The following is a 26,474-nucleotide window of genomic DNA, read 5'->3' as shown; positions in this document are numbered from 1 at the left end:
AAGTAAGGCTCAGAAAAGCAGGACAGGATCTTATCTTAAAGGGCTACTAAGTGCAGGTCAACCGTGGATGTATGAAGAGAAGATAACAGAAACCAACAACATCAACAAAAAGGGTGAAGACAGAAAGAGAGGACCAAGAGGTGGGAAATGTGTTACCTCCATCTGCTGGACTTTAAAGGAACTGTAGCGTACCTCATCAAGTGACATTAGGCCTTCATGTTGGTGTCTCCTGTCACTCACTGTATGCAATAGTAACTACATTTGTCCAAGCTGTTTTCATCCTGAATATTTTACAGGACATTTGAGGGTTTTGCAGGGATGCCGCTATAATAACAAAAGAGCTCAGTTGCCTCCTTTGTTAACATTACACCTGAATCACTTTACCGAGAAGCAGCGTTTCACAAAACAAACACTGTTGACTTTCTGATACCATTCTTATCACTTGGAGCAACACGGGGTAATAGACTCTATGACTTCTCAGGTATGTGAAGTATTTCGACAGGTATCAGACTTGGACCGCATTACTCCGATCACCTGACAGCCCGCTGCAACCTCCGTGGTCACGTGTCAAGGTTCAAGTTTCAGGAAACTTTTTTTTCCCTTCTGAAAACACAACTGCCCACGTCCCGCCTCTTCTTCCCCGCTACTGGTTACAGCCGACAATCACAGCGCTCTGATTGGCCGGACTGGCGACTCGTCGCTACACGTCAGAGTCAAACAACAACCCCTTTTTAAACTCGTTTTATGTGTAATTGATATCGTCCCCCGAAGAAAAAACAGCTGGAAATGCAATGTTTTGTGGCTGTGAAATGAAAGTTACGGAGGAGTCCGTCGTTCAGGTGAGTGTGTTAAACGGCAGCCGAGCAGCGCGACGACTCGGCTCGTTCTTTGGTCAAGTTACAACTTTGTAAGCTTGTTGCCAAAGATCTGCCAAGGTGTCCACTGTCAGTCATGTTACTTATTCATACAGTATGTCAATTCAAGTGTTTCATTTTCAAAGGTCTGTGTTTCTTCTGAGCTTACCATGAAGGCGAAGTAGCTGACTTATCGACGCATACAAACTCGTTAGTGGGTTTACATGCAAACTTTTGTGTGCAATTTAATTCCCTTTACACACGCAAAAGAAACTGTCGTTTGGGTTTGTCTCTGCTGTGCTGTACATTACATAAATGCGTATGAGAGATGCGCAGATATTGAACAGAAAACTGCATTGTGTCTTTATTCTTGAGCTAGAATAAACAACAAAAGGGTATTTAAAGCTTATTAGCGAGACTCTAAAACAAAAAGATATTGTCAGAATCATAAATTATATATATATATATATATATATATAAATGCAAAAATAATTGCACAAACAGTTCAATATATATCCAGTTTACAATTACATAAGACAAAATAAAGCAGGACATCTTCCCAACTGAGAAGGTGAAACTAGGGAATGTTCATTTTTGCTTGAAATGACTCAAACAATGAATTGTTGGGTGATTTCCATATATTCAGCCTATAGGAATACATACGGCTAACTTGGGTCTGCCTTTCAAAACGGTGACTTTAAAGAGAAATCCATGTGGGCATGAAAGCATGTACAAGCCTGACCACTAATGCCTTACTGATCTTAAATTAATATCTTATTAGTGTAAAACCAACCATTTCAATTCAAATGTCATCCTTACTGAGCAGATGCTTTGTTTGCTGTTAAACAAACTATTACTATTAGTCACAGATTGTAATAGCAGAAAAGCTCATGACCATGTTCAACTATGTATAAGCTCATGGTAATTAGTGGGGGGAAGAAGCATGCCTAAGCTTGCATATTGCACAAAACAGTTGACTGAACTTTTGCACATAAACTTAGCTGCAGTGTAGAAGATACTAATTATCATTATATCTAATTATACTTTCCTCTTTTCTTTCCCAGGATGGACTCTAAAACGCCCCCCTGACATCAGATCCACTTCACAGTACAGTAACGACTAGTTTAGTGCAGTCTAAGATGGTGCTGCCTTTGTGAAGGATAAATGAAGCATAAAGGTGTGAAGGATGGGTGGTGCTGGTGTTAGCAGACATGTTAGAAAGCCAGATAAACTAGTTGTAGTAGGTGGTGAGGAAGTGTAGTCAGAAGAGCAACAGAATTGGCTTATTACCTTCGGTGTCGAGTTGAGGAAACCGTTAACAGTTGACAGCTAATACGGCAGATAAAGATAATTGACTGATGGAGTACAGTGAGAGAGTGCTTTGTGGGACAGGGGAGGTGGAGCTGGACCCCAACATTGTGAGTGAAGAGGCAGGAAAACTGTACTCAGAGCTACAGGTAAAGCTCCTTTCCACTTACATTTCCCTTCTATGCCATTTATTGTTTCAAGAAAAACAAAAACACTCCCTGTTTGTCTGAATGGTTTCCCGCTCTGCTGCTTTGCCCCGTCACAGACCGTTATTGAGACCCATGGTGAAGGTGTGGTGGAGTCGCTGGTACCCATCTTTGTGTGGGTCCTGGAGGGGCTGGCCAACTGCAAAGCCCAGCTGAGAGACAGGGAGGAGGAGGCGGAGAGAGAGAAAGCTGAGCGGGAAGAGCTGCTGGAGAGATACCAAGCAGAGAAAGCCCTCAGGAAAGCAAGTCAAGAGGTGGGGATTGAAGAAAGTGTTGATGTAGTGTTTTTCAAAGCGGTGAATGTAGGCTGTTGTCCGTGCTCAAAGCTAGTTAACGCGTTTTGTTTTCTTTAGAGGTATCTGGAGCTGGATGACCAAATTGAACTAGACAGGAGAGCCTTGAGGGGGAGGGAAAAGGAGAGAGAGCGGCGAGGGAGAGAGCTAGAGAAGAAAGCAAGACAGCAAGCGGATCATTGTGAGTATTTGAATATTAACGGTGTGAATTTCCAATTTTTCTCATTCATGTGTCATGTCATGATTAGATACATTTTTAAAATCTGGCAGAAGAAGAGCTACATCCTATGAAGTTTTCAGTAATTCTAAAGCGACGTGCTATTTGTTTCTTGCAGTGGTGGCCTTGGAGGACCAGAAGGCTAATCTGAGTAGAGAACTGAGCACACTGAGGCATACTCACAACAAGGTCCGATACTGTTGTTCAGTCTCTTGTATCACCGCGCAGTGACTTCTTAAACGACATCTTACAATATTTAGAAGTTCTTCGGTCATTCCTGTATTTTTTTACGTATCACTGATGTTCTCTCCTTCAGCTGGCTCACACATATTGGGAACTTTTGGAAAAGAGAAAGGATTCTGAAAGAGATTCTCCTTTAAGGTTGTTGTTATGCAGCACTTCTTTATCACAAGTCATTTTTATACTGTAGAAAGTGTATCACAATGAAAGGCTATAAGTGAAATGAAAGATGGCAGTTTGAGACCATTTTGCAAATGTAAATTTACTTTTGCTTTGTCGTCACACCTGGGAACTCACTTGTACATTTCCCATGTTTCACTGTTATTAAATGAGACTTTTGTGGAAAGGGTTAGCAAGAAAGCTATAATTTCATCTCTGAGCATTGAGTCTGGAAAAAAATTTCTTATGTATTTAGTGTGAATTTTCAAAATAAAACACCAGTTGTTGCTGGGTATTAATCAAAGGTCACGGGCTATAATTCAGCAATGGCAACAGCTCTGCATGAAAATGGTGCAACATGTAAGAAAGACTTTATATTGTTTATTCAGGTTGCTTTTCTTTACTATGTCACACTTTTAGGAATCATGTGGGTCTCAAGAATAATGATTTTCCATCCAACCAAGTCTTGTCAGAATCCAGTGTGAAGGAAAAGGTAAACACATTCTGACCTTACACATAAAACTATATTTTGAATTGATTTTAATACAACATTTTGGCAGAGAAGTAGCTTTTGTTTCCTCCCTTTTATGCAGATGATACGAAGACCACATTCACAGTCTGGTCCCCCCTGTTTGGAAGATCTAGTAGCCAAGAAAGGAAAGGCAATTAACATTCCAGTAAACCCCGCCACCGATACATTTATCAATGACATCATAAGCTCCACTCCTGAGCTGAGGCTATTTCATGGCAGAGGAATTGAAAGGTAATAATCTGAAACCATAAACTAGATTTTCTGAATTGCAGATTTTAGTGAAACAAATGTGTAACCATTAACTAAACCCTAGTTCACACAGAGCAAATCAAAGGTTCACCGAGTTTGTCACATTTCTTACTCTTTCACTCGTATCCCCCCGGTTAGATCAAACACCAAAAGGCCACCGAGAGATGAGTCGGAGACCAGCGTGAAGGACGAGATGAGGGAGGTGGAGGAGAGGGAGTGCAAAGTAGAAGAGGTGCAAGGAGGAGAGAGGCAGGAAAAAGACATGATGGAGGAGGAGGAGGTGGTGGAGGAAGATGATGATAGTATGGAGTGCAAGCTGCGCAACAATGACTCTCTGTTCTCTGAGCTGTCAGACCTGAGCCTGGATTACGTGGAGAGTGTGGACCGAGGGGCCAGAGTCAGAGGTAAATTCACATATTTAAAGAGCTTTTATCACAAACGTGGTTGATGTGCTTTCGCTTCATCGTAACGAAACAATAAATGGCCCAGCAATCACACAGTTTTGCATAAGCAGACTGAATAATGGCTTTGTTCTGCAATGTGCCGCATTGAGGCACAGAGGAAGTGATCACAGATGTGATCAGATGGTGTTTTTTTTGAAAATAATCTGGCAATTATGAGAAACAATTATACCCACAAACAAGAAACGCAAGTACAGTTCAGAGAAAACGTTCTCGTGCCGTAGGTTTTATAAAGCATCACTTCCTTTTTTACTATTTGGCACCATTTCATTTAGTTATTCCTTGTTGGATTTGAATGAAGAGTAAATATGAATACCTGCTATTATCACCAATATTTCTCTGTGTGTTCAAGCATTCCTTTGTTCTCTGTAGGCAATGCAGACCAGTTTGAGGAAATTATTTCTCAGTGTGAGGAACTGAAAGTCACCCAGTAAGTCCTATATTTAATTTCTCTGATCTTGCTATGACTGGTCCAGTGTGCAGGGGGACTTTCCAAACACTTGGGTCTCTTTCTTCAGTACAAACAAATGAATAAGAGGAGAAAATGTTCCAGTCACTAATGTGTTGGAACTGTTTTCTCTCATTACCAAAGTGATTGTCTTCATTATCTTAAATTGCTGACCTTTCAACGTGTTTTGTTTGTATTCTTTCAGTGAGTTTGTAGACGCTGCCCGTAAGGCTTTGATATCTCGGGTCGTAGAGCTCACTGATGACCGGTCCGCTCTTAAACTGGAGGTGACCTCTCTTCAGGAAACCGTCTCACGATTAGAGGGCCGGGTGAAGGAGAAGGAGGAGGAAACTAAGAGGTCTGTTCATTCTTTAACCGTATGAAAAGAAAACGTGTTATCATAAGTATGATATAATACTATATAGTGCTGTTACAATAACTCTGTGCTTTATATCCACTATTTCTCCTAGACTTCGGAAAGAACTGGAAGCGTGCCAGTCTGAGGATCCCGATGTAAGTCATTTTCAAATCTACTGTATCACTCAGCAGTTACATCATTGAAGGTTTTGTTTTTAATTCAGTAGCTGCAAAGCGAGCGTATGATGTATGAAACCGATGCATACACTCCATTAAATAGCATAAATCTTTCCATCCAGGCCTCTCTACCCGCATCCATGCGGAACTTCTCTCGTTCTGAAATGGCTCGTGTGGTCATGGAGAAGAACCAATACAAGCAGCGTCTGTTTGAGCTGCAGGAAGCCGTAAGACGTAGTCAGACACTCAGGTAACTCTGCTACTGAATCAACATAGTTGTATATGTGTTTGAGTAAAGTTGATGTCAGTCCCAATAGAACAATTAGTTTAAAACCAGAACAATTGTGTTCCAGGATTTTAATCTCCAACCTGATTTTCTTTCTCTATTTCTTTTTTTTTAGAGCAACAAAAGATGAGAGGTTAACAGAAGAGAAAAGGTCAAGTGTTTGGAGAAAGTAAGTGTTTTTGTTATGATTTCCATCCTCATGTCAATTCAATTTGCAGTGAAGTTTATACCCTCATAACACACTTACAGTTGGCTGGAGGAGCCTGGTGAACATGCCTGTGCTACTGTGTGTCAGAGGATAAAGCATGCAGTAAAACATCCTTCTGATACTGAAATATTGTTATTGCAAAATACCTTGAATAAAACCAATAACATAAGAAACAATATACCGTGTATTAAAAAAACAATTGGGTAATGCCAAGATGTGAATTTTTGCCAGATTGCTCTCTGTTGATAAAGCAACCTGTAGTCAACAAACACATTGTGGGAATATAGCTCAGGGTTCATTTGGTTAGAAGTACTTGAAAATACAGATGTTGGAGTTTAGGAGTTACACAAAATAACCCTCCTTAATATTGTTGTAAAGGATCCTGAGCATTGGGAGTGTTTGAATAGGTAAACAATGTCAGCTGAGCAGGAAGAATGTTTGCTGTTTATATTCATACTGAATCTGTCTGTAAAGGTATTTGGCGTGACATGGACACAACACAGAGAGCGACTGAAATAAACATGTGTGCTATGCGCGTTTGGTAACTGCTTGAGTCAGACATTTTATGGTCTTTATAAAATATTGATAATTATTCTTATTTTTTTAAGGTTCAACCGCTTGTTTGGCCTGACCAAGGTACCTCTAATCCCGCCTTCTGCATTTGCCCTCCCAACTTCTCCATCGCTCACTCGCTCTCCTCTGGGGTCTCCACAACTACCGGCTGTCAGTCACACTCATGCCGAGTAAGCTCATGTTTCTGGCCATGCCGCTCTTGCATATGGTGTTCTATTTACATCGTTGTTTGCAACAAAATGTAATCATTAAAAAATGACTCAGTCAAGCTGATTAACAGCAGAAGCATTCTCTTTAGATCTGCTTCTTCTGCTGCTCTCTCTCCTCGTGTCAGGAGGCGAGAACTCTACAGAGAAATTCGCACCCACATTTGGGAATCGCTTGGAAAACGGCAGATACACGGCTGGAGCACACCGCTGGCCAACACACAGGTAGAAACACACACACGGGCACATGGAAATACAGCAATCTGAGAGGGTATGAGAGTACATGATTTTAAAATGGCTTAAAGCTCCCCGGGCTTTTTTTGAGCCTGAATTGCGCATTGTGCAAAAAAAAATCTTGTCTTCTTAATACAGAGTGTTTAACATACCTAGACCCGTACATTTCCACAATCCTAACAAAATCGTGGTGATTAACTGTCATCACTGTAGGAATCTGACGAACCTGTGCCAGAGCCTAAGGAAGTGCCTGTTCTAATGCAGCTCAGACTGCTGGATCAAAGAGACTCCACAGCTAAGGTAGGTCTTTTCACTGCCAATCTCTCCAACTCAAGAACCTTGGAGCCTTTACATTAAACCTCTGGTGCATTTAAATGTGGGCCCTCACTTATTTTTCTCTTCAGCTGAACTGTGCGGTTGCAGTCACACCTGAGATCTCAGGAGAGGCCACAGTAAGTCTGTCATTACCCTGATTATATAACAACGGTAGTCATACTCTAATCACCATGTACAACGTCCATCCAAGCACAACTAACGCTGCCCATGGACACGTTGTTTCACAACACTCATCTTTCCAAACTCCACATCCGTTCTTCTCTGCCAGTGTTCTGTGTGGGTAGTGTCTGGCCCTGCCTCCTGCAGTGATATTACAATCATTGATCCAGCACGGTCTAACACAGTACTGGATCAGTTCTGCCTCCCCCCCACAGCTCCTGCTCTCTGCATCTGTGCTGTGCCTCCTGTAGGTCAGTGCCAGTACAATGGGCTGCAGCAGCTGCCCACAGACAACATATCGAATGTATTCTGTACTTGTATTATCTCCTTATATACCAAACTGATAACTGCTTACTTCCTGTCCTTTCTGGTCTTGTTATGTCAGGGGACACTGCGGGAACTGTGTGGATCGGAACTCAGGAAGGAAGGTAGTGTGTCCTGAATAAACATGCTCTCTTCAATAATAATTAGAGCTGTCTCAGTAAAATGCATGTTGGCAAAGCACTCTAACCCTCTCTCCCTGTCTTTCCCCCCCCCCCCCCCCCTCTTTCTCCCACTGTCTCTGTCTCACAGTATACTGGTTCACTCAGCCTCTGCTAGCAAGAGGCGCTGCCTGCAGTCTGTTTCTCTCTCAGAAGGTGTTCATTCACTCAAGTGAGTTCTGTTTGAAACACATTTGTGTTCATGGTTGAGTAGTAGCGTAATGTGACTTTGGGTTATGTTCATGTCTTCATCAAGAACTCTTTGAGAATACGCTGCTTTTTGTTGACTCAATCTGACAGGTATTCCCAGGACCAAGTCATAGCTGGTTTAGCTGATGGGACTTTAGCATTTTTCTCACACAGTTCAGGTAATGCAAAACTGACTGTCTCAATTGATCAATTTCGTCATTTAGCATTCTTGACAAAAATGGATGCTTAGTGGCGTAAATCATTTAACGATGAGTGCTGTGTTTGTCAGGTGGCTGGAATCTGCAGTCACACTCGGTGATGCCTCTCGGATCAAACCCTTTGCAGCCCATTCGCTGCTGCCTTGCAAAAGGTGGCCGCTTGTGGGTGGGATATTGGAACAAAGTCCATGTGGTTGACGTTGTCAGCAAGAAGGTTGAGGTAAGAAATAGCGGAGGTACCTATGTTGCTTTGGGTCTCATGTTCACATTGTTGTTAACTCAAGCATCATTATTCCTTATTTGCCCTTGCAGCAAACATTCTCAGTCTCTGAACGCAGTGAGCAGCAGGTCCGTTTCCTGTGTGCTGGTGGAAGTGGTGTTTGGACATCCTGCCGACTCGACCCGATCCTCAGACTGTTTGACTGGTCCACAGGACGGCCGCTACAGGAAGTCGATTTTACTGTTTTGGTCACTAAAACATTAGGTGCTGAGACAGTATTTATTTCGTATTTCAAATTAATCTAAAATGTAAAGCTAATATATTTACAGTTGGACATGTACAGTTTGACTATCTATTAGCTCCGGAATCTACAGTATGTTACAGCATAGGGAAGTCATTTCCTGCACAGTTTAAGCTCATAACAGTTCTGCTCAATGTTAAGTCATCAGCTGGACACTTTATAATCTGGTAGTGGTGACTACAACTAACACTGTTGTTTCCCTGTTCTTAATTTTCTCATTGAGGAAATACGTTTCCACCTGTTATATTTTTGAATATTTCTTTTAATATGTTATACAGTTATATATTTTAGCAATCTTTGTGGCTTTAACAGTATGTGCAAATTCCTCTGTAGGTGTGTTGAAGCAATTCATAGTCAAACTGACTACCTGCTAAAGTTTAGAAAAAGAGCAGTTATTGTTACAGTCAAGAGGATAATACAGCTGTCAAAAGACTACAGACACTAAATTGATTATGTGATTATGCCTTATCTGAATTTTAAAAAAAAATGAACATTTTGTTTTGCAACTTTGATCTTAAGCTTGTTCCTGCAGCTCAGCTAACATGCTTCTGTCTCCCTCTGTAGGCCAGGCCTTCCTGACACTCTCCCCTCTCCAGATCTCGTCTCTCACAGTCATCTCTGGCCGTCTGTGGGTGGGCACAGGAGGGGGGGCCATTTTCTCCATCCCATTATCCATAAGTGAGTTTAATTTAGATTGAGAGTATAGGTACTTGAATCTTTGTGCTCTATCTAAAATAAACTGATGACCGTCTACAGCATCAGAGGCTGTTTCCATCCCATACTGCTCCATTTCATCAGCCCAGCTGTGTTACCACGGACATAGACAAGCTGTCAGGTTCATCATCGCTGCACCTGGTAAGAATCTGATTGTTTTAAACCGAACACGCTAAATGTTTTTGACAACTTGTTAATTGAGGGAGATCCTTCAGAGTGTGCTTGCATGCAGTATCTGTCTTGTGGTGACATCTTTCCCCAACAGGTTGTTTGATCGTCTCTCCTGGCAGCAGCAATGTCACTTCCTCTCAGCTCATCCTCAGTGGAGGAGAGGGCTACATCAACTTACGAATTGGTGAGTTGAAGGAAAATATCATTGTTTGAAATTGTTTAAAAACTGTCTGATGCATTGGATTGCATTTATTTACTGTTTGGTCAGTGCTTTGTTTATACTGTATAGTGCCTGACCGAGCCGTACTCCTTTTCAGGAGACGATGCGAATGAGGGATCTGTTGAGTTGTCCCAAGCTACACCTCAGCGGTCTGAACGCAGTCACATGATCATCTGGCAGAATCCCACCCCCTCTGTGCCCAGCTCTGCCCTCTGACATGGATCATCTCCTAGTTCTATCTTTTTAGGAATGAGATAAAGATGGAGCGGTCATGTACTGCACACCAGCAAAGCTAGAGACAACATTGGAAATGGTGCTTTCATGGAGAGAGAGAGAGAGTGTGTCTGTATGTATGGAAATGTGGTTTCATCCTTGTTTACCTTTTTAATTTTGAACATCTATGTTTTGACTGGATTTTTCTGATGAATGTTGATACCTGACTGTTTGCCTTCATCTAACTTTATATAATTTAGTTGCGTGATTGTTGTTAGTTCTTCTTTATTTTAATTTTGTTTTACCTTTGCACTAAAAATGCATTCAGTTTCCCTGACATGCAGCTCTTTATTCCTCCCAGGGGGCACCAGGTCTGTCTGTCCAACATCTTTTGATCATAAAGTTTAACTAAATAATGTGGCTGCTCTTGAAGCTGTTGTGTACATACTTTGTTGTGAACTGGAAAAGGTGTTGGTCTTCTCTCAGTGTACTGTACGGCACAGACAATGACACTTCTTATCTCCTGATGTGGGATCATTTATTTTGATTGTGATGTTTGTTCTTCCCCTTCACATTGCATATGGTCTAACTACAAACAGCACATTTTGAATGTGTCTGTATAAAAAATATGTGATATCCCCTCTTGTAAATGAACAACTTCAGGGCTTGTTGTCAGAAATTATTTATTTTCTCTGTCAGTTATCAGCCTCATGTCTTCGGATGTCTTCATTTGTTTTATGTTTTGATTTGATTTCACTATCTTTTGTAAAATAAGGGCGATAAATTCATGGTGTCAGTATTTATGTGCAATTACAAGTTTGTGTATTCATTGGGTCTCCTTATGCTTCTTGGAATGCAAATTAAGACTTGAGTATTTGTTGACGCTGAACTTGGAAACATGATTATTGTCATTAAAATGTCTTAAATGGTTAATGCAGTAACTTTCATTCTGAGTTACTTTGCCTTAAACTGGTGAAATAAACAGTTAGATCAGCAGATGAATGGACAACAAAACAAATTAAAACAGCAGATTCATCTTTTTAATCTTCATATATTGGAATTTACAGTATAGCCTATTACAGTACAACCCCGAGTGTAGTACACATAAAACAACTGGTTAAAACAGGTCAGTCAGTTGGCATCCTTGGGCCCAACTTCCTATGTCGGGTTGCTGTGAGTCCTGGGAATCCGTATCCTGCGGCTCACGGAGCGGGCAAGGCGGTCCATAACTCCATCAGTTCTCCCATAATCCTTTTTGGAGATCAGACCCTCAATATTGCCACTGTACCACATGACCCAGCCTGCCAGGGACATTACTACCAGCAGAGCTCCTGAGTACACCAGCAGATCCCCAAAGTCTCTGCCTTGGATCTCCAGTGGAGCGAAGACTCCCAGTAGCAGGGATATCACACCCAACAGGTCCATGAGCACTGCAAACACCAGAGCCAGCTTACAGTGGGACAAGCCGTCATATTTGGGCGCCATGGCTGCACTGAAAAAGATAGGGGAGGATGTACTGAGGAAATGTGGACTTGTCTTCAGGACATGTCAGTTGAATAATAATAAAGATGTCACAGACTGATATTCTTAACTAATTAGTGGCATTTACCACTTACATAGGCAAGTGATCTTTTTCCTCCTTAAACACAGTTATTTTAAAATAACAGCAACATAAAAAAGTATATTTACAAAACTGTCTTCTGTTCTCTCACGTTTTACACTGGTCCTGCAATTACAGTCAAAACAGGTGCCACGCCTGTCCTGTACGTTTCAAAAGCCTTTAATATGCTCACCAAAGTCAACATTTGTACGAATACATTTTATGCGAAACAAAATCTTAAACTTACCGGTGCGTTACCAGTTTGGTAATAAATAAAATTCAACGGTGATTACAATGGAAATCGTACGTTTTGTATTTTTCCGGATCGACGCTCTAAAGCCACCAGCCGACACTGAAACCTGACACCTCGCCACCTGTTCTACCTGTCTGACGTTACCTGTCCTACAGTGTGACGATGTTAGTGCGCATTCTGTCCTTTTGTCAAAGCATTTAGTTTTAGACCAATAATTATTTATCAAGTAAATCAGCAAATGACTCACGAAAATGTTACTTTACTGCACACAAAATGATTATTTTTTCAGAATGCATTAATTATACACCTATTTCAAAAGACTCATCGCTTTAAATACTGCAATACGTTATAATACACTTTACTTTACGAACAAAGCCTCAGCAGGACATATTTTTCTGTTATGACCGTTTACCAAAAGACGGTCATTACAACCGGAAATGACGCAGGAGAGTGTTAAAAAAAATAAAAGAGCGATAATTGTTATTGTTAGCTTGTTAGCTAGCAGACGAACTGGTGAATGGAGATATGACAGAGTAATAACGTCTTATTACATGTGCACGATTAAGTTATTACAAACGTACAGTGGTATGTACCAATTTATGCACAATATATCGGTAGCATGGGGATTCTAGTGACGTCTGAATGAAGGAAAAGATCACTAAAGTGTACTGAAAGGATGGAATCCTAATTTTATATTCGCAGCTAAATTCTTGCTAACGTTAAGTCGAGCTAACGTAGTACGAAGCTAACTCTGACGTTAACTCCCTGACAGAGTGAGCGCATCTGGCCGCTAACGTTACAACCTAATACTGTACATACTTGTGCAACACATCAGTTTATACATGCATGACCAGAGAGGGTATCAAAACCATTAGCTAAGGTTTGCTGGATGTCTGGGCTTGGATAAAAAAACACATAATGAAGGCTTATCGGTGAACTGCAACGTTACATTTTTTATTTTTTTATTTTTTTTGTAAATGTGACCACAAGCACTATATTTAAGTTATTTGTACGATGCATTAGCGTGAAATATGCCAGCGAGTTATTATGCATTTCTTTAAAACTAGTAACTAATCAAACGGTTTTTTTCGTTGTCTGGGCTTTGAGATGGAGGACGGAAACAGGACTGATGCTGCTTCCACATCCAAGAGCCACGCAGGCTCACTCCACCTGCAGAGTAAGCTTTTTAGAACTGCAAATAACATATGATTTCCAACCTGTAGGCATTCAATAAACACTATGCATGTTTCCTCCTGTTCAGCTCCCAAAAATGAGGATGCCTATGAAATTTCCATCCCCTATGAAGAGAGCAACTTTGAGCAGCAGGGATTTTTCAATCAGAGTGATCCGAATTTTGAAGGTGAATGTTAGAACCAATACTCACATTTACCTGTTCAATAATTCTATTCTTCACACAAAGTTTTCCATTTCCCAAACAATCCTGCCTGTCCGTCTCAGAGTCGCCCCCGCCTGCTGGCTCGACTCATGTAAACAACTCATACATGGTGATCACGAACCTGCGAACCCAGCTACAGATCTCTCTGGAGAAAAACTCTTGGCTGCAGAAAAGAATTGAGGACTTGGAAGAGGAGAGGGACTTCCTCCGTTGCCAGCTGGACCGGTTCATCTTTTCCACAAAGAGCCAGGGACAGGAGCAGAGTCAGAGCCAGTACAGTAACGGTGAGGACAGGGGACAGGTGTGAGATGATAACCTGTGCAATAAGAATTTGAGTATAAGTTGATTAGAAACAAAACTTTTTGCAAAGCAAGTCTCTAAGGATGGAAAACAAATGTTTGACTCTTTTTATTTGTCTCTCTGGAGGTTATGAATCGAGACGATTCAACTGGAGGGTAAGAAGAGAGGAAGATCGTCCCGTTGGTAAAAACAAAGATTTATGCACTTAACTCCTAAATTAAATACAGTTAAATATAGTTGTTGGTTTGATATACTTATTTATTCCATCTAAGATTGCAGATTCTCAACTGTTACGCCTTACTTCTCTTCACAGAGCAACAGAAGTCAGAGTCTCAGCATTTCCCCTCACGTCAGTTCATCCAACGAAGACCTGGTCCTCCAACAATGGTGCCTTCCAAAAACCATGTCTCCAATCCACTAACGAATCAGCTTGCCTCTATAAATGCTTTGTTCAACTCTACACAATCCCAGACCCTGTTGCAAGGCCATAGCCATAGCACTCCCAATACCACAGCCAGCGGCAGCAGTGGCAACGGCAATAGTGCTACACGGTCATCCATGAATGAAATGAGTGGGCATAGCAACATAGGTCCAGGTAATATAAATGGCACGAAGCCATTACCGTAATTGGTCTAATTATTGGGAGTGAAAATGTTTCCTGTGGCTTTTATCTTGTGTTTTTTGAATGTTCTCGTTAGGTTCACTTTCACTCTTGGGAGAATCTGATGAATACTTGGAACAGGACGGCTACCTCGAGGAAGAGGAAATGATAACAGGGGAAGATTTACTGCAAGATACCATTCACAGCAACAGACATCAATTGAAGAGAAGGCGGGTCTTCCGAGCCCCTAGAGAGCGGCAAAGAGGTAAGGGAGGGAGAGGAATCCTGCAACAATACTCCATATTTAAGTTTCATTCGTTAACCGGAGACTGTCGTATATAACTGCTGTGGTTAACTCTCTTGTACATTCTTGGTCTTCAGTGAAAGATGCTGCTGGAGTGCTGTTCCGCTACAAGAAGATCCTGCTTACATACCAACGTCTGAAAAATATGTCAAAAGCCTTCCAAATCCACGGTGTGGACCGCAACACGGTGGCTTCCACCACACCCATTGCTGAGCTGCTACTAGTTGCCCCAGAGAAAGTAGCAGAGGTGGGCGAGTTTGACCCATCCAAGGAGAAGCTGCTGGACTATGCCCGGCGCTGCTACGCTGCCCTGGATGAGGAGACACTTAGCCGGGTGCAGGCCCTGAAGAAGAATAACCTGCTCCTGCCCATATCCTACAGGTTTAGACACTGAGGAGAATGGGATTTGTTGGTGGTTAAGTTCGGAGAGAAGAGGCAGTTTGTTTCTGATGCAGCAGGCCAGCTCGCCCTTCGAGCACAGAGATGTCCAGATGTCCAGAGGCATTAGGAGTTATTTTGCTATCTCTGCGTCCTGGATATGGCCACAAGAACTATGGCTGAGATCCTTCGCTTTTCAAACAAATAAACATTTCACTTTTATTATCAATATGATGCTCACCATCGTTCCAGTTATATTGAGGAAATGGGAGTGCCTGCTGCATTCAGAAAGAGAACAAACGTGGTTCTCGATGTCTGATTCAGAATGTGTCTTTACTATTGAAATTGCTTTTCTTCAGTACTTAAATGAGTGTAAACCAACTTAGCTCATTCATTTTCTTTCCTGAACATCTGGACCAGCTTGTGGCTCGTAGTTCAGGAATTGATTATCTATCCTTTTAGTTCCTGACAATATAAACTATAAGCATAGCAATTTTTTGAGCTTTCACTCACAATGTCCGTGTGTTAAAATGATGCTGCACTCCATATGTTTTGTAGAATTATACTGTACTTTTAAGGGATTATCATCATTTCCTTTTGTTTATATTGCTATATATTCTTGTATTATTTTTGACGTTGTCATTATATCCTCAACCATTTTCACTTGCCTTAATCACATTTTTGGGATTTCCTTGCGCTAGACATGGAACATTTTTGGGCTACTTCCACTACCTAAATTAGAATCTTGAAGTCGTATTCAGTCTCTTTTGCTTTGTTCAGCTTTAAAGGAGAAGAGAAAGACACAGATGCGACAGATCACTGTTTTTTAGTTAAAAATCAAAGACAAACACAAATATGTTTGTGATATTGTATGTGTTTGACTCATTGTAATAATAACTGTTGGTCCTGGGCTCGGTTTGAACACTGCTGCATTACTCTGATGTTCCATTAAGGGTTGCACCAACCCTTTTTTAAATTGTCTGTACTAAAATACAGTAAGTGTCTTCTAATGCTTCTGGTATTTAGACTCTTGCTGTAATGCTTTTGTGACAAAAAAATACCTTTTGGAAGACGGTGCAGAGCTTTTACTTAACTAGCTATTTGTCACTTTGTGTAACTTCTGGTTCTGTGAGAAAAACTTGAATCATTAATCACAAACAATTTTACAATCTGAGTCAAAGAATCAGCAAAAGCATCTAACTTACCAATACTCCACGACAAACTCATGTGAAAAGAGCTCCTTAATGGTCTGTAGTTTGTAGAGGTTTTGTCAAAATTCATAATTTTCAAAGCGGCAGACATGTTGATTATATTGTACAATAATGCGTGGTGTTTGAATCGGTGCAGTGAAATTATGATATCTCTTATATTAAAACAGATTAGGTAACAGTGGAATTCAGTTACTCTTGGCTTAAATAGTCCTTTTTTAAGTAAACAGTTATGACAGTTATGCCATTTTCCCTATTTGATTGTTTGTATGGCTAAAACGCAAGCAGTGCAACTTCTAAGCAGACTTTGCAGAATCATACCAGGGTACAGTGTTTTCAAAAAATAATGATCTATTTGTCATATTTGTCTGTATATTTATGTATGTTGACTGAAATGTGTATCTCACTGAAACAAGGCCTATCCTTCACCAAATGTATAAGTAACACACAAATGTCATTAAGGCATTTGATTCCTTCCAAAAATGTAGATTTATTAATCTGTAAAATCCAACATTACCCCTCACTCTCCTTTAACCTCTGGCATATTTCACATATAATCCCACGCATCACATATACATAAAATGATGTGCAAAAATGGATTTTATTCATTTTTCAAGCATCAAAAACTGGGCAACTATATTATGCAGTAAATGGTCTTTCACCTAAAAGGAAATGTTTCCTTTGAGCACTTTGTTTGTTAACTCTAGTTTACTTTATTAAACCTCAGGGGAAAATACTGAATATGATCATTATGGCATTAGGAGTTTGTGAATATCTTTAGTTAACATTTTAATTATGTCTTGACTTTGATTTGTCAAGACTTGAAACTGGTGACCTGCCAAATAAAACAGTGATCCCACCTTAAACAGCATAGCAGACAATAATGATACTTAACTCAACCATTTAAAGAATAAGGGTGGGGCACACGTGAAATTTACTTATTCTCCGAATGTATCCCAGCAGGATATAATGCTCTTCAGCGTCTTTTTACTTAACATGACCGGAAACTTGTCATTCATCAACTTCCGGTGTCAAGGTAACTGGGGGACGGAGAAAAAAAAGCGGGCATACCGACATCGTTTTCGCAAGTCTTCTAGCATTTAAAGGCGTATACATTTGACGTATATAGTTAAATAACCGTGCATTGTGAACCAGGGGTCGCCTGGGATTTGTTTTTGTCTTGGAAAAGAGTCTAATTCATTCGACTTTCGTACTCGCTAGCTAGCTAACTGGCTAACGATCCTCCACACTAGTGTCTGGAGCAGCAGGCCTTCTTCTTCTGGACTTTGCTAAGAGCTAGTGAGCTAACATTAGCAAGCTAACCCATGCGAGCACGTTTTATTTCTCAACGATTCTCTCTGTTGCTTTGTAAATAAATACCACACCGCAGATGCGTGTAATTGTTAACGATTTTTGGCATTTCTGTCGTTAAGAAGGCTGCAAGTTGAAGCTAAACGCACTTGAGCTGTAACGTTACATCGGCGAGGCTCTTGTTTTTAAGTGTTGTGCACTTTGTTGCTAGCTTAAGCTAGCCACCGCCGACTGAACAACGCAGCCGCTGAAAGCGTAGCAGCCTTCGACTCGGAGATGTCGGACTTCGACGAATTCGAAAGACAGCTCTCTGAAAACAAACAAGGTAATTGAACCGATTGCACATCAATTGAAAAAGATAGTGGCACGATTGATTGTAATAACCGCCATCGTTTTAGCTAACCTGGGTATGTCTAATTACTGGAACATGGTCAGAGCTATTAGCCCACGCTCTTGAGCCATTTGATATGTGATGCAGTGTTACTGATGCTCGTTAGACTATACTGTTGGACCCGATGTGGCTAATTTCGAACAATGCAAGGCTTCTGTAATATTTCGGCAGCAGGCCTAGCTGCTATACGGTAACCTGCATTGTTTCGTTGAGGCAGGGCCAGGCTATATCCTGGGAGCAACCCTGCCTGTACCAGCTGACTGAATGAGGGAAGTTGGCATTCATTCGTTGCAGCTGTTGCAGTGAACATTTCCAGTGTTATTTAACATCATCTATTTTTGTCTCTATTTTTGTCTTCAGCTTTCTCACAACCTGTTGGTAACACCATCAACCATGGTGGGCCTTATCCCACAATAAGCTCTCTTTAACCCAGATTTACATTAACTGTCAATACACTGATTCTAGCTAGTACACAACGTTAGTCTATGAGTTGGCCAACTTGCACATTGTGACACTTAGACATCAAACATTTAAACTACATATATCTATTTGTTTAGTGTTCTATTTTAAACAGTTATTGGTAACTACTCATCATATTACCACCATGAAAGCTGTATTATTTTCATGAAGTTGCTATCATGGCATATACAAACTTTAGTATCACCATATGAACTACGGTTATGTAGGACAGATTAAAAATCCATTAAGTTGCTCATTGCATGTCTAATTGCCATCTAAATGCAAGTATTACCAGAGTCTTTGACATGAATATTATGGTAATTATTGGTATATATAGATTGCTATGTTTTCATTGTTCCACTGGCTAGGTGCGTATTACACTTTATATACCATTCTTTGAGTAAAAAAAGCATTCAATTCCTGCAGCTGAAAGAGACAAAGAGAACCGCCACCACCGCCGGTCCTCCTCCCGCAGCCGCAGCAGAGAGAGGAAAAGGAGGAGCAGAGACAGGGACAGACGCAGCAGGGACCGTCGCGGGGACAGTAAGGACAGTAAGGACCGCAGACACAGACGCAGGTGAGTACCTTTTTAATGAAACTACACCAGGACCGGAAAGCTGTGAAAACGTGTGTCTCCTCATCACATAGTCTACCCTACTGGCGTTGCAGTTCATGTAATTACCACTGGGTAAAAGTCAAGTCTTTCAGTCAAGCATATGCCACCGCTAATACAATATATATATGAACATGATATATAAATGCTTTAAAATGTTGTTTTACAGGTGTTCATAAACATGCACATACTTTTTGGAGTTGGGTGTCTCTGAGTGTGTGCACCTACATGTATTTGTGCCACACTAGGCCCCAGAATGTTTTCTCCACACTGTGGCTTGGTCTTGGCATATAACCAGTTGCCTACTGTATTGCAAATACAAACTAACTTAAGTCCTTTCCCTCCAAGCCCACTCCCATCACCCGTTCACAAGTTTGGGGGTTTCTCTCTCAGTAACATTGACAATAACCAGTCTGGGTAACAGTGTAAATTCACAAAGCGGTGACTGTTAAGTGTAGCCGTAAATCCAGCAATTCATTTAGACTTCCTTTAGATGAGCTAGACAGTCTCCACTGACATTTGAAATACCTTATTCACTAATAGTTTGACTTTCATGCAGTCTATTTTTTATGTTCTCTGTCCTTAAGCCCTTTGTCACAGGTGCTAATAACATTGTAGTAATTTTGCCTCAAGCCCATGGGACAAACTCTTGAATACACAAACTAACAGCTGCTTCAACCTGCTTTATATTCATGATGATTTAACAGACTATCAAGTCATAAATGGTTTTATTAAGAATGTCAGATCCATCCTGGAATCATAAATTGCACAGGCTGGTGTTAATAGAACTGATATGAGAAGCATTGCTTTGTATTTTTGTATTCTATGCATATTCACTCTGTTTATTTTTGTTTATTTATTTATTTTTCAGGGACAATGCACACCCGCCGACAGTTGAACTGTAAGTGAGCCAGAGTTAGCCAGAGAGGCTAATTTACATCTGCTTTCCCCGGCCAGGTGTTTCAAGGCAGCCTAAAACAAAGTCTCAAATGGAAACGGAATTAAAATTCATAGACAAACGGACAGCAATGTATAGAGAAAACAAAAGAAAAGTGTACGACATTAAAGCAGAGCAGACATAACGGCCTGCAGCATGCGTCAGGCAGAACAAACCCACCTACAGTACAAGCATATATACAGTATAACACTGAAGCACATAACATACACATCAAAAAATGGAAAATAGCGACACTGAACAAGAGAAATGCACATATAGGTGAAACAAGCAGGACAGAAAGCACATCAATGCTTGCACACCTGATTGGCCACAAGCCATTCCTTAAAGTTATGCTTGAATGTTTTGTATGTGTTTTGTGTGGCAGAGCATTCCACAAGTGAGCTGCCTTCACAGAGAATGTAGATTTGCTAAACGAGCTTGACCTATGTGAAATGACACAATCACCTCTTGAAGCAGATCTAGCGAGTCTGCTGCTTTGAGTGCTTTGTTTAATAAAATCACTAAGCGGAGGCGGGGCCATACCATGTAAGATTTTAAAAACCAGACACATCAGTGAATTTAATGATGTTCTCCCAACTCAGGATATGGTGTTTGGTGAGAATATTGCAGTGATGATAACTTTAGTTTTTTTTTTTTTTTTTTTTTTTTTTTTTTTTTTTTTTAAATCAAGTGTTTTTAGGGCTTGTTTATGGAGAATATGAATATATTTTAATGTTGTGTCTGGTGTCGCATTACATCAGATCCAGTACCTGTGTGATTGTCTCACGGTGAGCCAGAGTTGCGTTGCCCATGGTTGAGGGAACAATTTTTACGAGTGCAAGTTCTTCCCAGAACACTGCCAACCTATAAGCGTCTACCATTGTGACAGTCTGCTGTCAGGGAAACATACTCTCTTTTGGACACATAACACCACATCTTTTTGGATATGATTAGGAGTTTGGAGAATGATGTATGCTGTTTGGTAAATCTGGTGTTTGTCAAATGGATTAGTGTGTTTGTATAAAGCTACTTTGTAACAGTTGAAGCCATACTTCTCCTGAGTGACTGCTTGAATGCATTATTTTTAACGTAAACGTTTGTGAAGCTTGTCACGCTTCTTCTCGATGGTTTGTGAACGTGACCTCTGACCCGACTGTTGCTCCTGGTCTCTTTGCTAATTTAAAACCGCTTACTGGTGTTCACTTGGTGTTAGCAGGAGAGTACAAATTTGGCCCCTCCCCTTTTCAGCTGCTGCATATTTTTGAGGATATAATTTCTACTTTCATTGCATCATTAGTTGTTTGCAAATGGTTTTGTATGTCAGCTGTGAGGCTTACTAAATGCACCGGTTTCTCATTTGAACGTCGGAGATTTTGCGCTTTTTTTTAGAAACCAAAGGATTGCGGTAGCTTTTTGTATTTGGTGAGGTCATAGAAATGCACGTTCTAATTTTGTGAAGTGGAAATGTTGGTGAATGTCATGATTGATTTCAGAGAAATGTGAAACCCTTCCAATGTCATTTCAGCTCACCAGCCACCTTCCCCCCGGACAATGCTGGAAGGTAATAAAGCAAACTAACATAAAGTTGGTTTGTGCATCATTGCAACAACTGCAATCTAATGACCTGCCCCTGATTCTATGTAGTGTTGACTCATTGTGTAAATATGTCTGGATTGGGTTTTCTGTCCTTTTTGTCATTATGTGTACACGGTTTTGATTGATGCAACCTCCCACAGGTTACCAGATGTTTTTGCATATTTTTTGAGGACATAGCTCAACATCTGATCTAGTACTTTACTGCTGAGCTAATGAGGGCTATCTTCTACGTGTTGATTGCATTTATTTCACCTTCTATTCCTTCCTGCACAGCCGTTCTCCACACCGTGAGAAGAAGAAGAACAAGGTGAAGAAGTACTGGGATGTCCCTCCTCCTGGTTTTGAACACATCACTCCCATGCAGTACAAAGCCATGCAAGGTAACCATCCCGGTTTGTTTTTGATGCATTTTAATGGGGTTACTAGTTTCGGAGTTGACAAATTGTTTTGTTGTTATCCACATGTTTACTACGGTAGTTAGTGCAACCTTTCTTACTGCGTCAGTAACATGCACGTCAAGCTGAATGAGTCGAGTTAAAAAATCCAATTAGATTGTTGAATGTTTCCTGCCTTTGCTCTCTAGCTGCAGGCCAGATCCCAGCCACAGCCCTCCTGCCGACCATGACTCCAGATGGCCTGGCTGTTACTCCCACCCCAGTACCTGTAGTGGGCAGCCAGATGACCCGGCAGGCCCGCCGGCTCTACGTTGGCAACATACCCTTTGGTATCACAGAGGTGAGGAACGGGACAGCGTTTGGCTTTTGAATCAAAGTTTATAAACCCGAAAAAGATTTCTTAATGTCGTTGTGTCGTCCTCGGGTTTTTACTAATTTCAACACAAATTGAAATAACTCTGTTCCTTAACCCCTCCCCCTTTCTGTGCAGGAGTCCATGATGGACTTTTTCAATGCCCAGATGCGTTTGGGTGGTCTTACTCAGGCCCCTGGAAACCCTGTCCTTGCAGTACAGATCAACCAGGATAAGAATTTTGCCTTCCTCGAGGTGACATAATAGTCCCTTTAACGTGTCATTTGTTCTCTCTGGGTGTGTCTAACAATTTAGAATTTAATCCCCTCTAATTTTGTTTCTGTGTAGTTCCGTTCAGTGGACGAAACAACACAGGCAATGGCCTTTGATGGTATAATCTTTCAAGGCCAGAGTCTCAAGATTCGTCGTCCCCACGATTACCAGCCCCTGCCCGGCATGAGCGAGAACCCCAGTGTCTATGTGCCTGGTACACAGCCAATTAATGGTTTTTAACCCTAAGTACTTGTGGCATAATTCATGAGTAATCAGTAATACATAATTCACAGGGGCTTGCTCTCTGTGTATCTCTCTTGATTGTTCTTACTGTTGTCTTCATGTCACCTGCAGGTGTGGTGTCTACAGTGGTGCCCGACTCGGCTCACAAGCTCTTCATTGGCGGCTTGCCCAACTACCTGAACGATGACCAGGTCAGTATTTCTGACTGAAACTGGGCTACAGCTAATGTACCAAACTAGAACTGCACAACACATTTATATTCCATTCCAAAACAGTGTTAACTACCCTAACCATCGCTATTAGTGGATTGGGTTAGAAGATACTTTTGAGTCCCGCATCACTGGTCAGGAAATTTGAAGGGCCCCAGATTACCTTGTGTACAGCATCATCTTTGTTGAATTATGCTTGCAGTGATAAAGCCCTGTCAGCAATAGCGATACTAAACTTTGGGCTGTTTTGTTCACATCATGGCTGGAATCGGTGGACCTTTTTTACCCCACTCCTTTGTCTTGTGTGTCTCAGGTGAAGGAGCTCTTGACGTCATTTGGGCCTCTGAAGGCTTTCAACCTGGTGAAGGACAGTGCTACTGGCTTATCTAAAGGATATGCCTTTTGTGAATATGTTGACGTCAACCTTAATGACCAGGTAGGCAATGCTACAGGAAAACGTTGTCCAAATGCTACATTGTCATTTTACATTTCCACACTTGCTTTGGTTTTAAGTATAATTCAAAACCTTGATGTTTTTTAGGCTATAGCTGGGCTGAACGGCATGCAGCTGGGAGACAAGAAGCTCCTGGTGCAGAGAGCCAGTGTGGGATCCAAGAACGCCACTCTGGTGAGTGTCCAAAGGCTACACAGTTGACAGCAGGGGGGGGGGGGCAGCTGGAAGGTCGTTTAAAGTAGACTGGGACGGGGCCTCAGAGTTAACTCATTGGACAACCACCCCTCCTAAAGATGCAGATATCTTAATAAACTTATCAGTGTGTAACAAACAAGGTCATCTGCATTTTCAGTAAATGTCTTGCAGCTAGTCCTAATACTCTGAGCACGTTGGTATGTGAAGTATGTCCTTGACCCTGTTCTAACCATTCTATCTGTCCTTGCAGACAAGTATAAATCAGACCCCAGTGACGCTGCAGGTGCCGGGTATGAATAGCTCAGTCACTCAGATGGGTGGCCTGCCCACTGAGGTGCTGTGTCTGATGAACATGGTGGCGCCAGAGGAGCTGCTGGATGATGAAGAATATGAGGAGATTGTGGAGGATGTCAGGGACGAGTGCAGCAAGTACGGCCAAGTTAAGAGCATTGAGATCCCTCGACCTGTGGACGGCCTGGAGGTGCCTGGGACTGGCAAGGTAGGAACTGCTGTATTTTATTCCATCATCCAGAATTTGATTCATCTCGAGTTAGATGTCATGAAAAAAAATGATCTTATGATACTGCGTCATTGTAATTGTCATATTTCTCACTCCTCTGTAGATCTTTGTGGAGTTCATGTCCGTGTTTGACTCCCAGAAGGCCATGCAGGGGCTGACAGGAAGGAAGTTTGCCAACAGGGTGGTGGTGACCAAATACTGCGATCCAGATGCTTATCACCGTCGAGACTTCTGGTAGAGGAGGCATGAAGAGAAGAGCGGGTGGGGTGGGGGGGTGGGGGGGAACATGTATTGTCCATTTTCAAATCGGCCCCCTGATTGATTTGGCAGAGCAATGTTTCAGGTAGATCTAAGAGAATTAATCATTTGACAAATGGCTTTGATGTTATCTAATTAATCATTTGAGATCTATGGAAATGTCAGCAGTTAAAACAGTTTTTGGGAATTGGAGAAGAGTGGGGAGTGTTTATATTGAGTCCATAACGGAGGGGGCTAGGTTTGGGTGGTAATGGTGTAGCTGGGTGGGAGGGGAAGTCGATGATTTTTTTTTGAGAAATGTGTGTAATAATAGGTTCAGGATGGGGTTAACAATTTTTATACTTTGTGAGACAGGGACGTCATTTTGGGTGGGAGGGGGGTACCAAACTTTAAGGTTTGTATTTAAATGGAGGCAGCCTGTTTTAAGTACATTAGGAAGAAGTTGCAGTCGGGAACTAACTGGACTGTTCTGATGGAGAAGAGGGATGGAAAATAAAAACAGGAGTGTTTATTTGTGAGAGGGAGATGTGGGGGGGGGGGGGGGGGGGGGGGGGGGATGGAGAGGAGGATGAGGGCATTTTCATTTGACCATCTAATCTAGATACACAGTAGCTGTAACATTCGCTTCCGTTTTGCCGCCATCATTAGAACGGTGAGAACAGAGTCCTCATTTTTCAGTTGTTTTTTTTCTGACTTGACTCATCTCAGCGTTCTTTCAATTTTTATCAGACTACTGCCCCCCTCAGGACGATTGTCAGTGAACATGTTGTCTAATTGGACTCTATCTAAATGTCAACTGTAATTGTTCCAATGCTGTGTGTAGCTTCACTGATTTGAGCTGTAATATCACCTTATATTCAGGCCGCAGAATAACATGAGCTGCTGAAAAAAAACATTCTCCACTATACCATTTTGAGTTTCTTTTCCTGTAATTTTTTTTTTTTGTCACACCCATTTCTGTGCACGGCTTTTAACAGGTGAGGTTGTTTGTCTCAGCAGTTCAGTCCTGATTTAATTAGAGAAAATAATACAAAGAAAGATGGAGAGAGGCAAACACATTGGTCTTTTCCAAAAAGCCTTAATGTTATTACATGTCAATTTGCTAGAGAAATAAATTTGGCTTGCCCCTCTACCAATGATGTCAGTACGTTTAATAAATGTCACTATCTTGTCCTGAAGTCTTGCATCACTAGTTTTCTTCTATCCTTGTGTCCCAGCAGATTTGGGGTGTAAGATGTGTTGGACCCGGTTGTTTTTTGTGTGCAACGTCTCACCTCTTTGATAAGACCAAATAAACACATGACTAATACCCTTGACTCATGTTGTACTGCAGGGTGAAACCAAAACCACACAACTTCTCTCTGTCCTGTCAACTTCCAGTATGATTTGTATTGAAGACAAACTAGAGAATTTGATGGCAGATGGCTTGTGCACACTAAATTATTCAAACTAATACTGTGATAGCTCGTTTGAGACATTTGGGCTCTCTGGGGATGAATTGGTGAATGAAAGCCTGCAGAGTGTCTTTCTATCCTATACCTAACTAAATTTAAACAAACAAAATTTCACATTTTAGTGTTTTGATGTTGTTGAAAGGGGGTTTCCACCAAATCTAAGAGGTCTGTATGTATTTGCACAAAATCAGTTTTTCCCTCATCTTCTAACCTTAAATCTCTGAGGACCACATGTTCACACTGTACGGGCCTGAGACTGCTTTTTTTTGGGTTGCTGAAGAAAGATTGTCAGTGATAACTTATGAAATGTTACTTCTTACTTTCTGAAATCTGCTTTCTCAGTGTCAGCCATTTAATTTCTTTCCTCTCTGGAAAAATGTGATTTCTTAAATGATTTAAAATCCTAAAAACCACATCTAGTTTATAAAAAGCAAAAACTGTCTTTCGTTTGTCCAATTTGTTTTCAAATGTTGATTAAAAACTGAATTTACATGATTTTCTTCTTTATGCTTCTCTTATGCACGCCAGCATCCACCGACCAGG

General features: G+C 41.2%; 4 protein-coding genes across 9 annotated transcripts; 3 read left to right on the top strand and 1 right to left on the bottom strand.

The window, feature by feature from the left end:
* The first annotated feature begins 731 nt into the window (after window positions 1-731).
* LOC116386452 (C-Jun-amino-terminal kinase-interacting protein 4) lies at window positions 732-11,161 on the top strand. Of its 3 annotated transcripts, none has more exons than XM_031852685.1 (28): window positions 732-839; window positions 1,919-2,311; window positions 2,428-2,622; window positions 2,722-2,842; window positions 2,997-3,067; window positions 3,195-3,259; window positions 3,698-3,770; window positions 3,871-4,040; window positions 4,197-4,462; window positions 4,892-4,949; window positions 5,173-5,325; window positions 5,438-5,480; window positions 5,624-5,751; window positions 5,903-5,956; window positions 6,604-6,738; window positions 6,906-6,999; window positions 7,222-7,308; window positions 7,413-7,460; window positions 7,613-7,754; window positions 7,889-7,931; window positions 8,077-8,157; window positions 8,286-8,353; window positions 8,464-8,612; window positions 8,705-8,876; window positions 9,478-9,591; window positions 9,670-9,768; window positions 9,893-9,982; window positions 10,116-11,161. In XM_031852685.1, the coding sequence occupies exons 2-28, from the start codon at window positions 2,213-2,215 to the stop codon at window positions 10,232-10,234; spliced, it is 2,937 nt and encodes a 978-aa protein (XP_031708545.1). In that variant the 5' UTR covers window positions 732-839; window positions 1,919-2,212; the 3' UTR covers window positions 10,235-11,161. The 3 variants fall into 3 exon arrangements, with proteins under 3 accessions (XP_031708545.1, XP_031708544.1, XP_031708543.1); XM_031852684.1 differs by having other exon boundaries at window positions 6,903-6,999; XM_031852683.1 differs by having other exon boundaries at window positions 6,867-6,999.
* Window positions 11,162-11,262: 101 nt separating this feature from the next.
* On the bottom strand, window positions 11,263-12,195 carry LOC116386541 (transmembrane protein 238-like). 2 transcript variants are annotated; one of them, XM_031852854.1, is made up of 2 exons: window positions 12,079-12,195; window positions 11,263-11,723 (listed from the first exon to the last, which is right to left on the bottom strand). In XM_031852854.1, the coding sequence occupies exon 2, from the start codon at window positions 11,714-11,716 to the stop codon at window positions 11,390-11,392; it is 327 nt and encodes a 108-aa protein (XP_031708714.1). In that variant the 5' UTR covers window positions 11,717-11,723; window positions 12,079-12,195; the 3' UTR covers window positions 11,263-11,389. The 2 variants fall into 2 exon arrangements, with proteins under 2 accessions (XP_031708714.1, XP_031708715.1); XM_031852855.1 differs by having other exon boundaries at window positions 11,263-11,718.
* Window positions 12,196-12,565: 370 nt separating this feature from the next.
* On the top strand, window positions 12,566-17,008 carry ccdc106a (coiled-coil domain containing 106a). The gene is made up of 8 exons (XM_031852785.1): window positions 12,566-12,669; window positions 13,192-13,261; window positions 13,346-13,444; window positions 13,543-13,764; window positions 13,907-13,963; window positions 14,094-14,375; window positions 14,479-14,646; window positions 14,763-17,008. The coding sequence occupies exons 2-8, from the start codon at window positions 13,192-13,194 to the stop codon at window positions 15,077-15,079; spliced, it is 1,215 nt and encodes a 404-aa protein (XP_031708645.1). The 5' UTR covers window positions 12,566-12,669; the 3' UTR covers window positions 15,080-17,008.
* A 271-nt stretch (window positions 17,009-17,279) lies between these two features.
* Window positions 17,280-26,423, top strand: u2af2a (U2 small nuclear RNA auxiliary factor 2a). 3 transcript variants are annotated; one of them, XM_031852764.1, is made up of 13 exons: window positions 17,280-17,907; window positions 18,859-19,009; window positions 19,917-19,946; window positions 21,508-21,543; window positions 21,852-21,958; window positions 22,162-22,313; window positions 22,464-22,580; window positions 22,674-22,812; window positions 22,953-23,032; window positions 23,364-23,486; window positions 23,592-23,678; window positions 23,950-24,198; window positions 24,323-26,423. In XM_031852764.1, exons 1-13 carry the CDS (start codon window positions 17,859-17,861, stop codon window positions 24,455-24,457), a joined length of 1,455 nt encoding a protein of 484 aa, XP_031708624.1. In that variant the 5' UTR covers window positions 17,280-17,858; the 3' UTR covers window positions 24,458-26,423. The 3 variants fall into 3 exon arrangements, with proteins under 3 accessions (XP_031708624.1, XP_031708622.1, XP_031708625.1); XM_031852762.1 differs by having other exon boundaries at window positions 22,674-22,830; XM_031852765.1 differs by lacking the exon at window positions 19,917-19,946 and having other exon boundaries at window positions 22,674-22,830.
* Window positions 26,424-26,474: the final 51 nt, after the last annotated feature.

This window comes from Anarrhichthys ocellatus, unplaced genomic scaffold, assembly GCF_004355925.1.
Source record: "Anarrhichthys ocellatus isolate YVR2014 unplaced genomic scaffold, GSC_Weel_1.0 scaffold13, whole genome shotgun sequence".
In the NCBI taxonomy this organism is placed as follows: Eukaryota; Metazoa; Chordata; class Actinopteri; order Perciformes; family Anarhichadidae; genus Anarrhichthys; species Anarrhichthys ocellatus.
The sequence above is the reverse complement of the archived record's forward strand: the minus strand, read 5'-3'. Positions and strand labels throughout refer to the sequence as shown.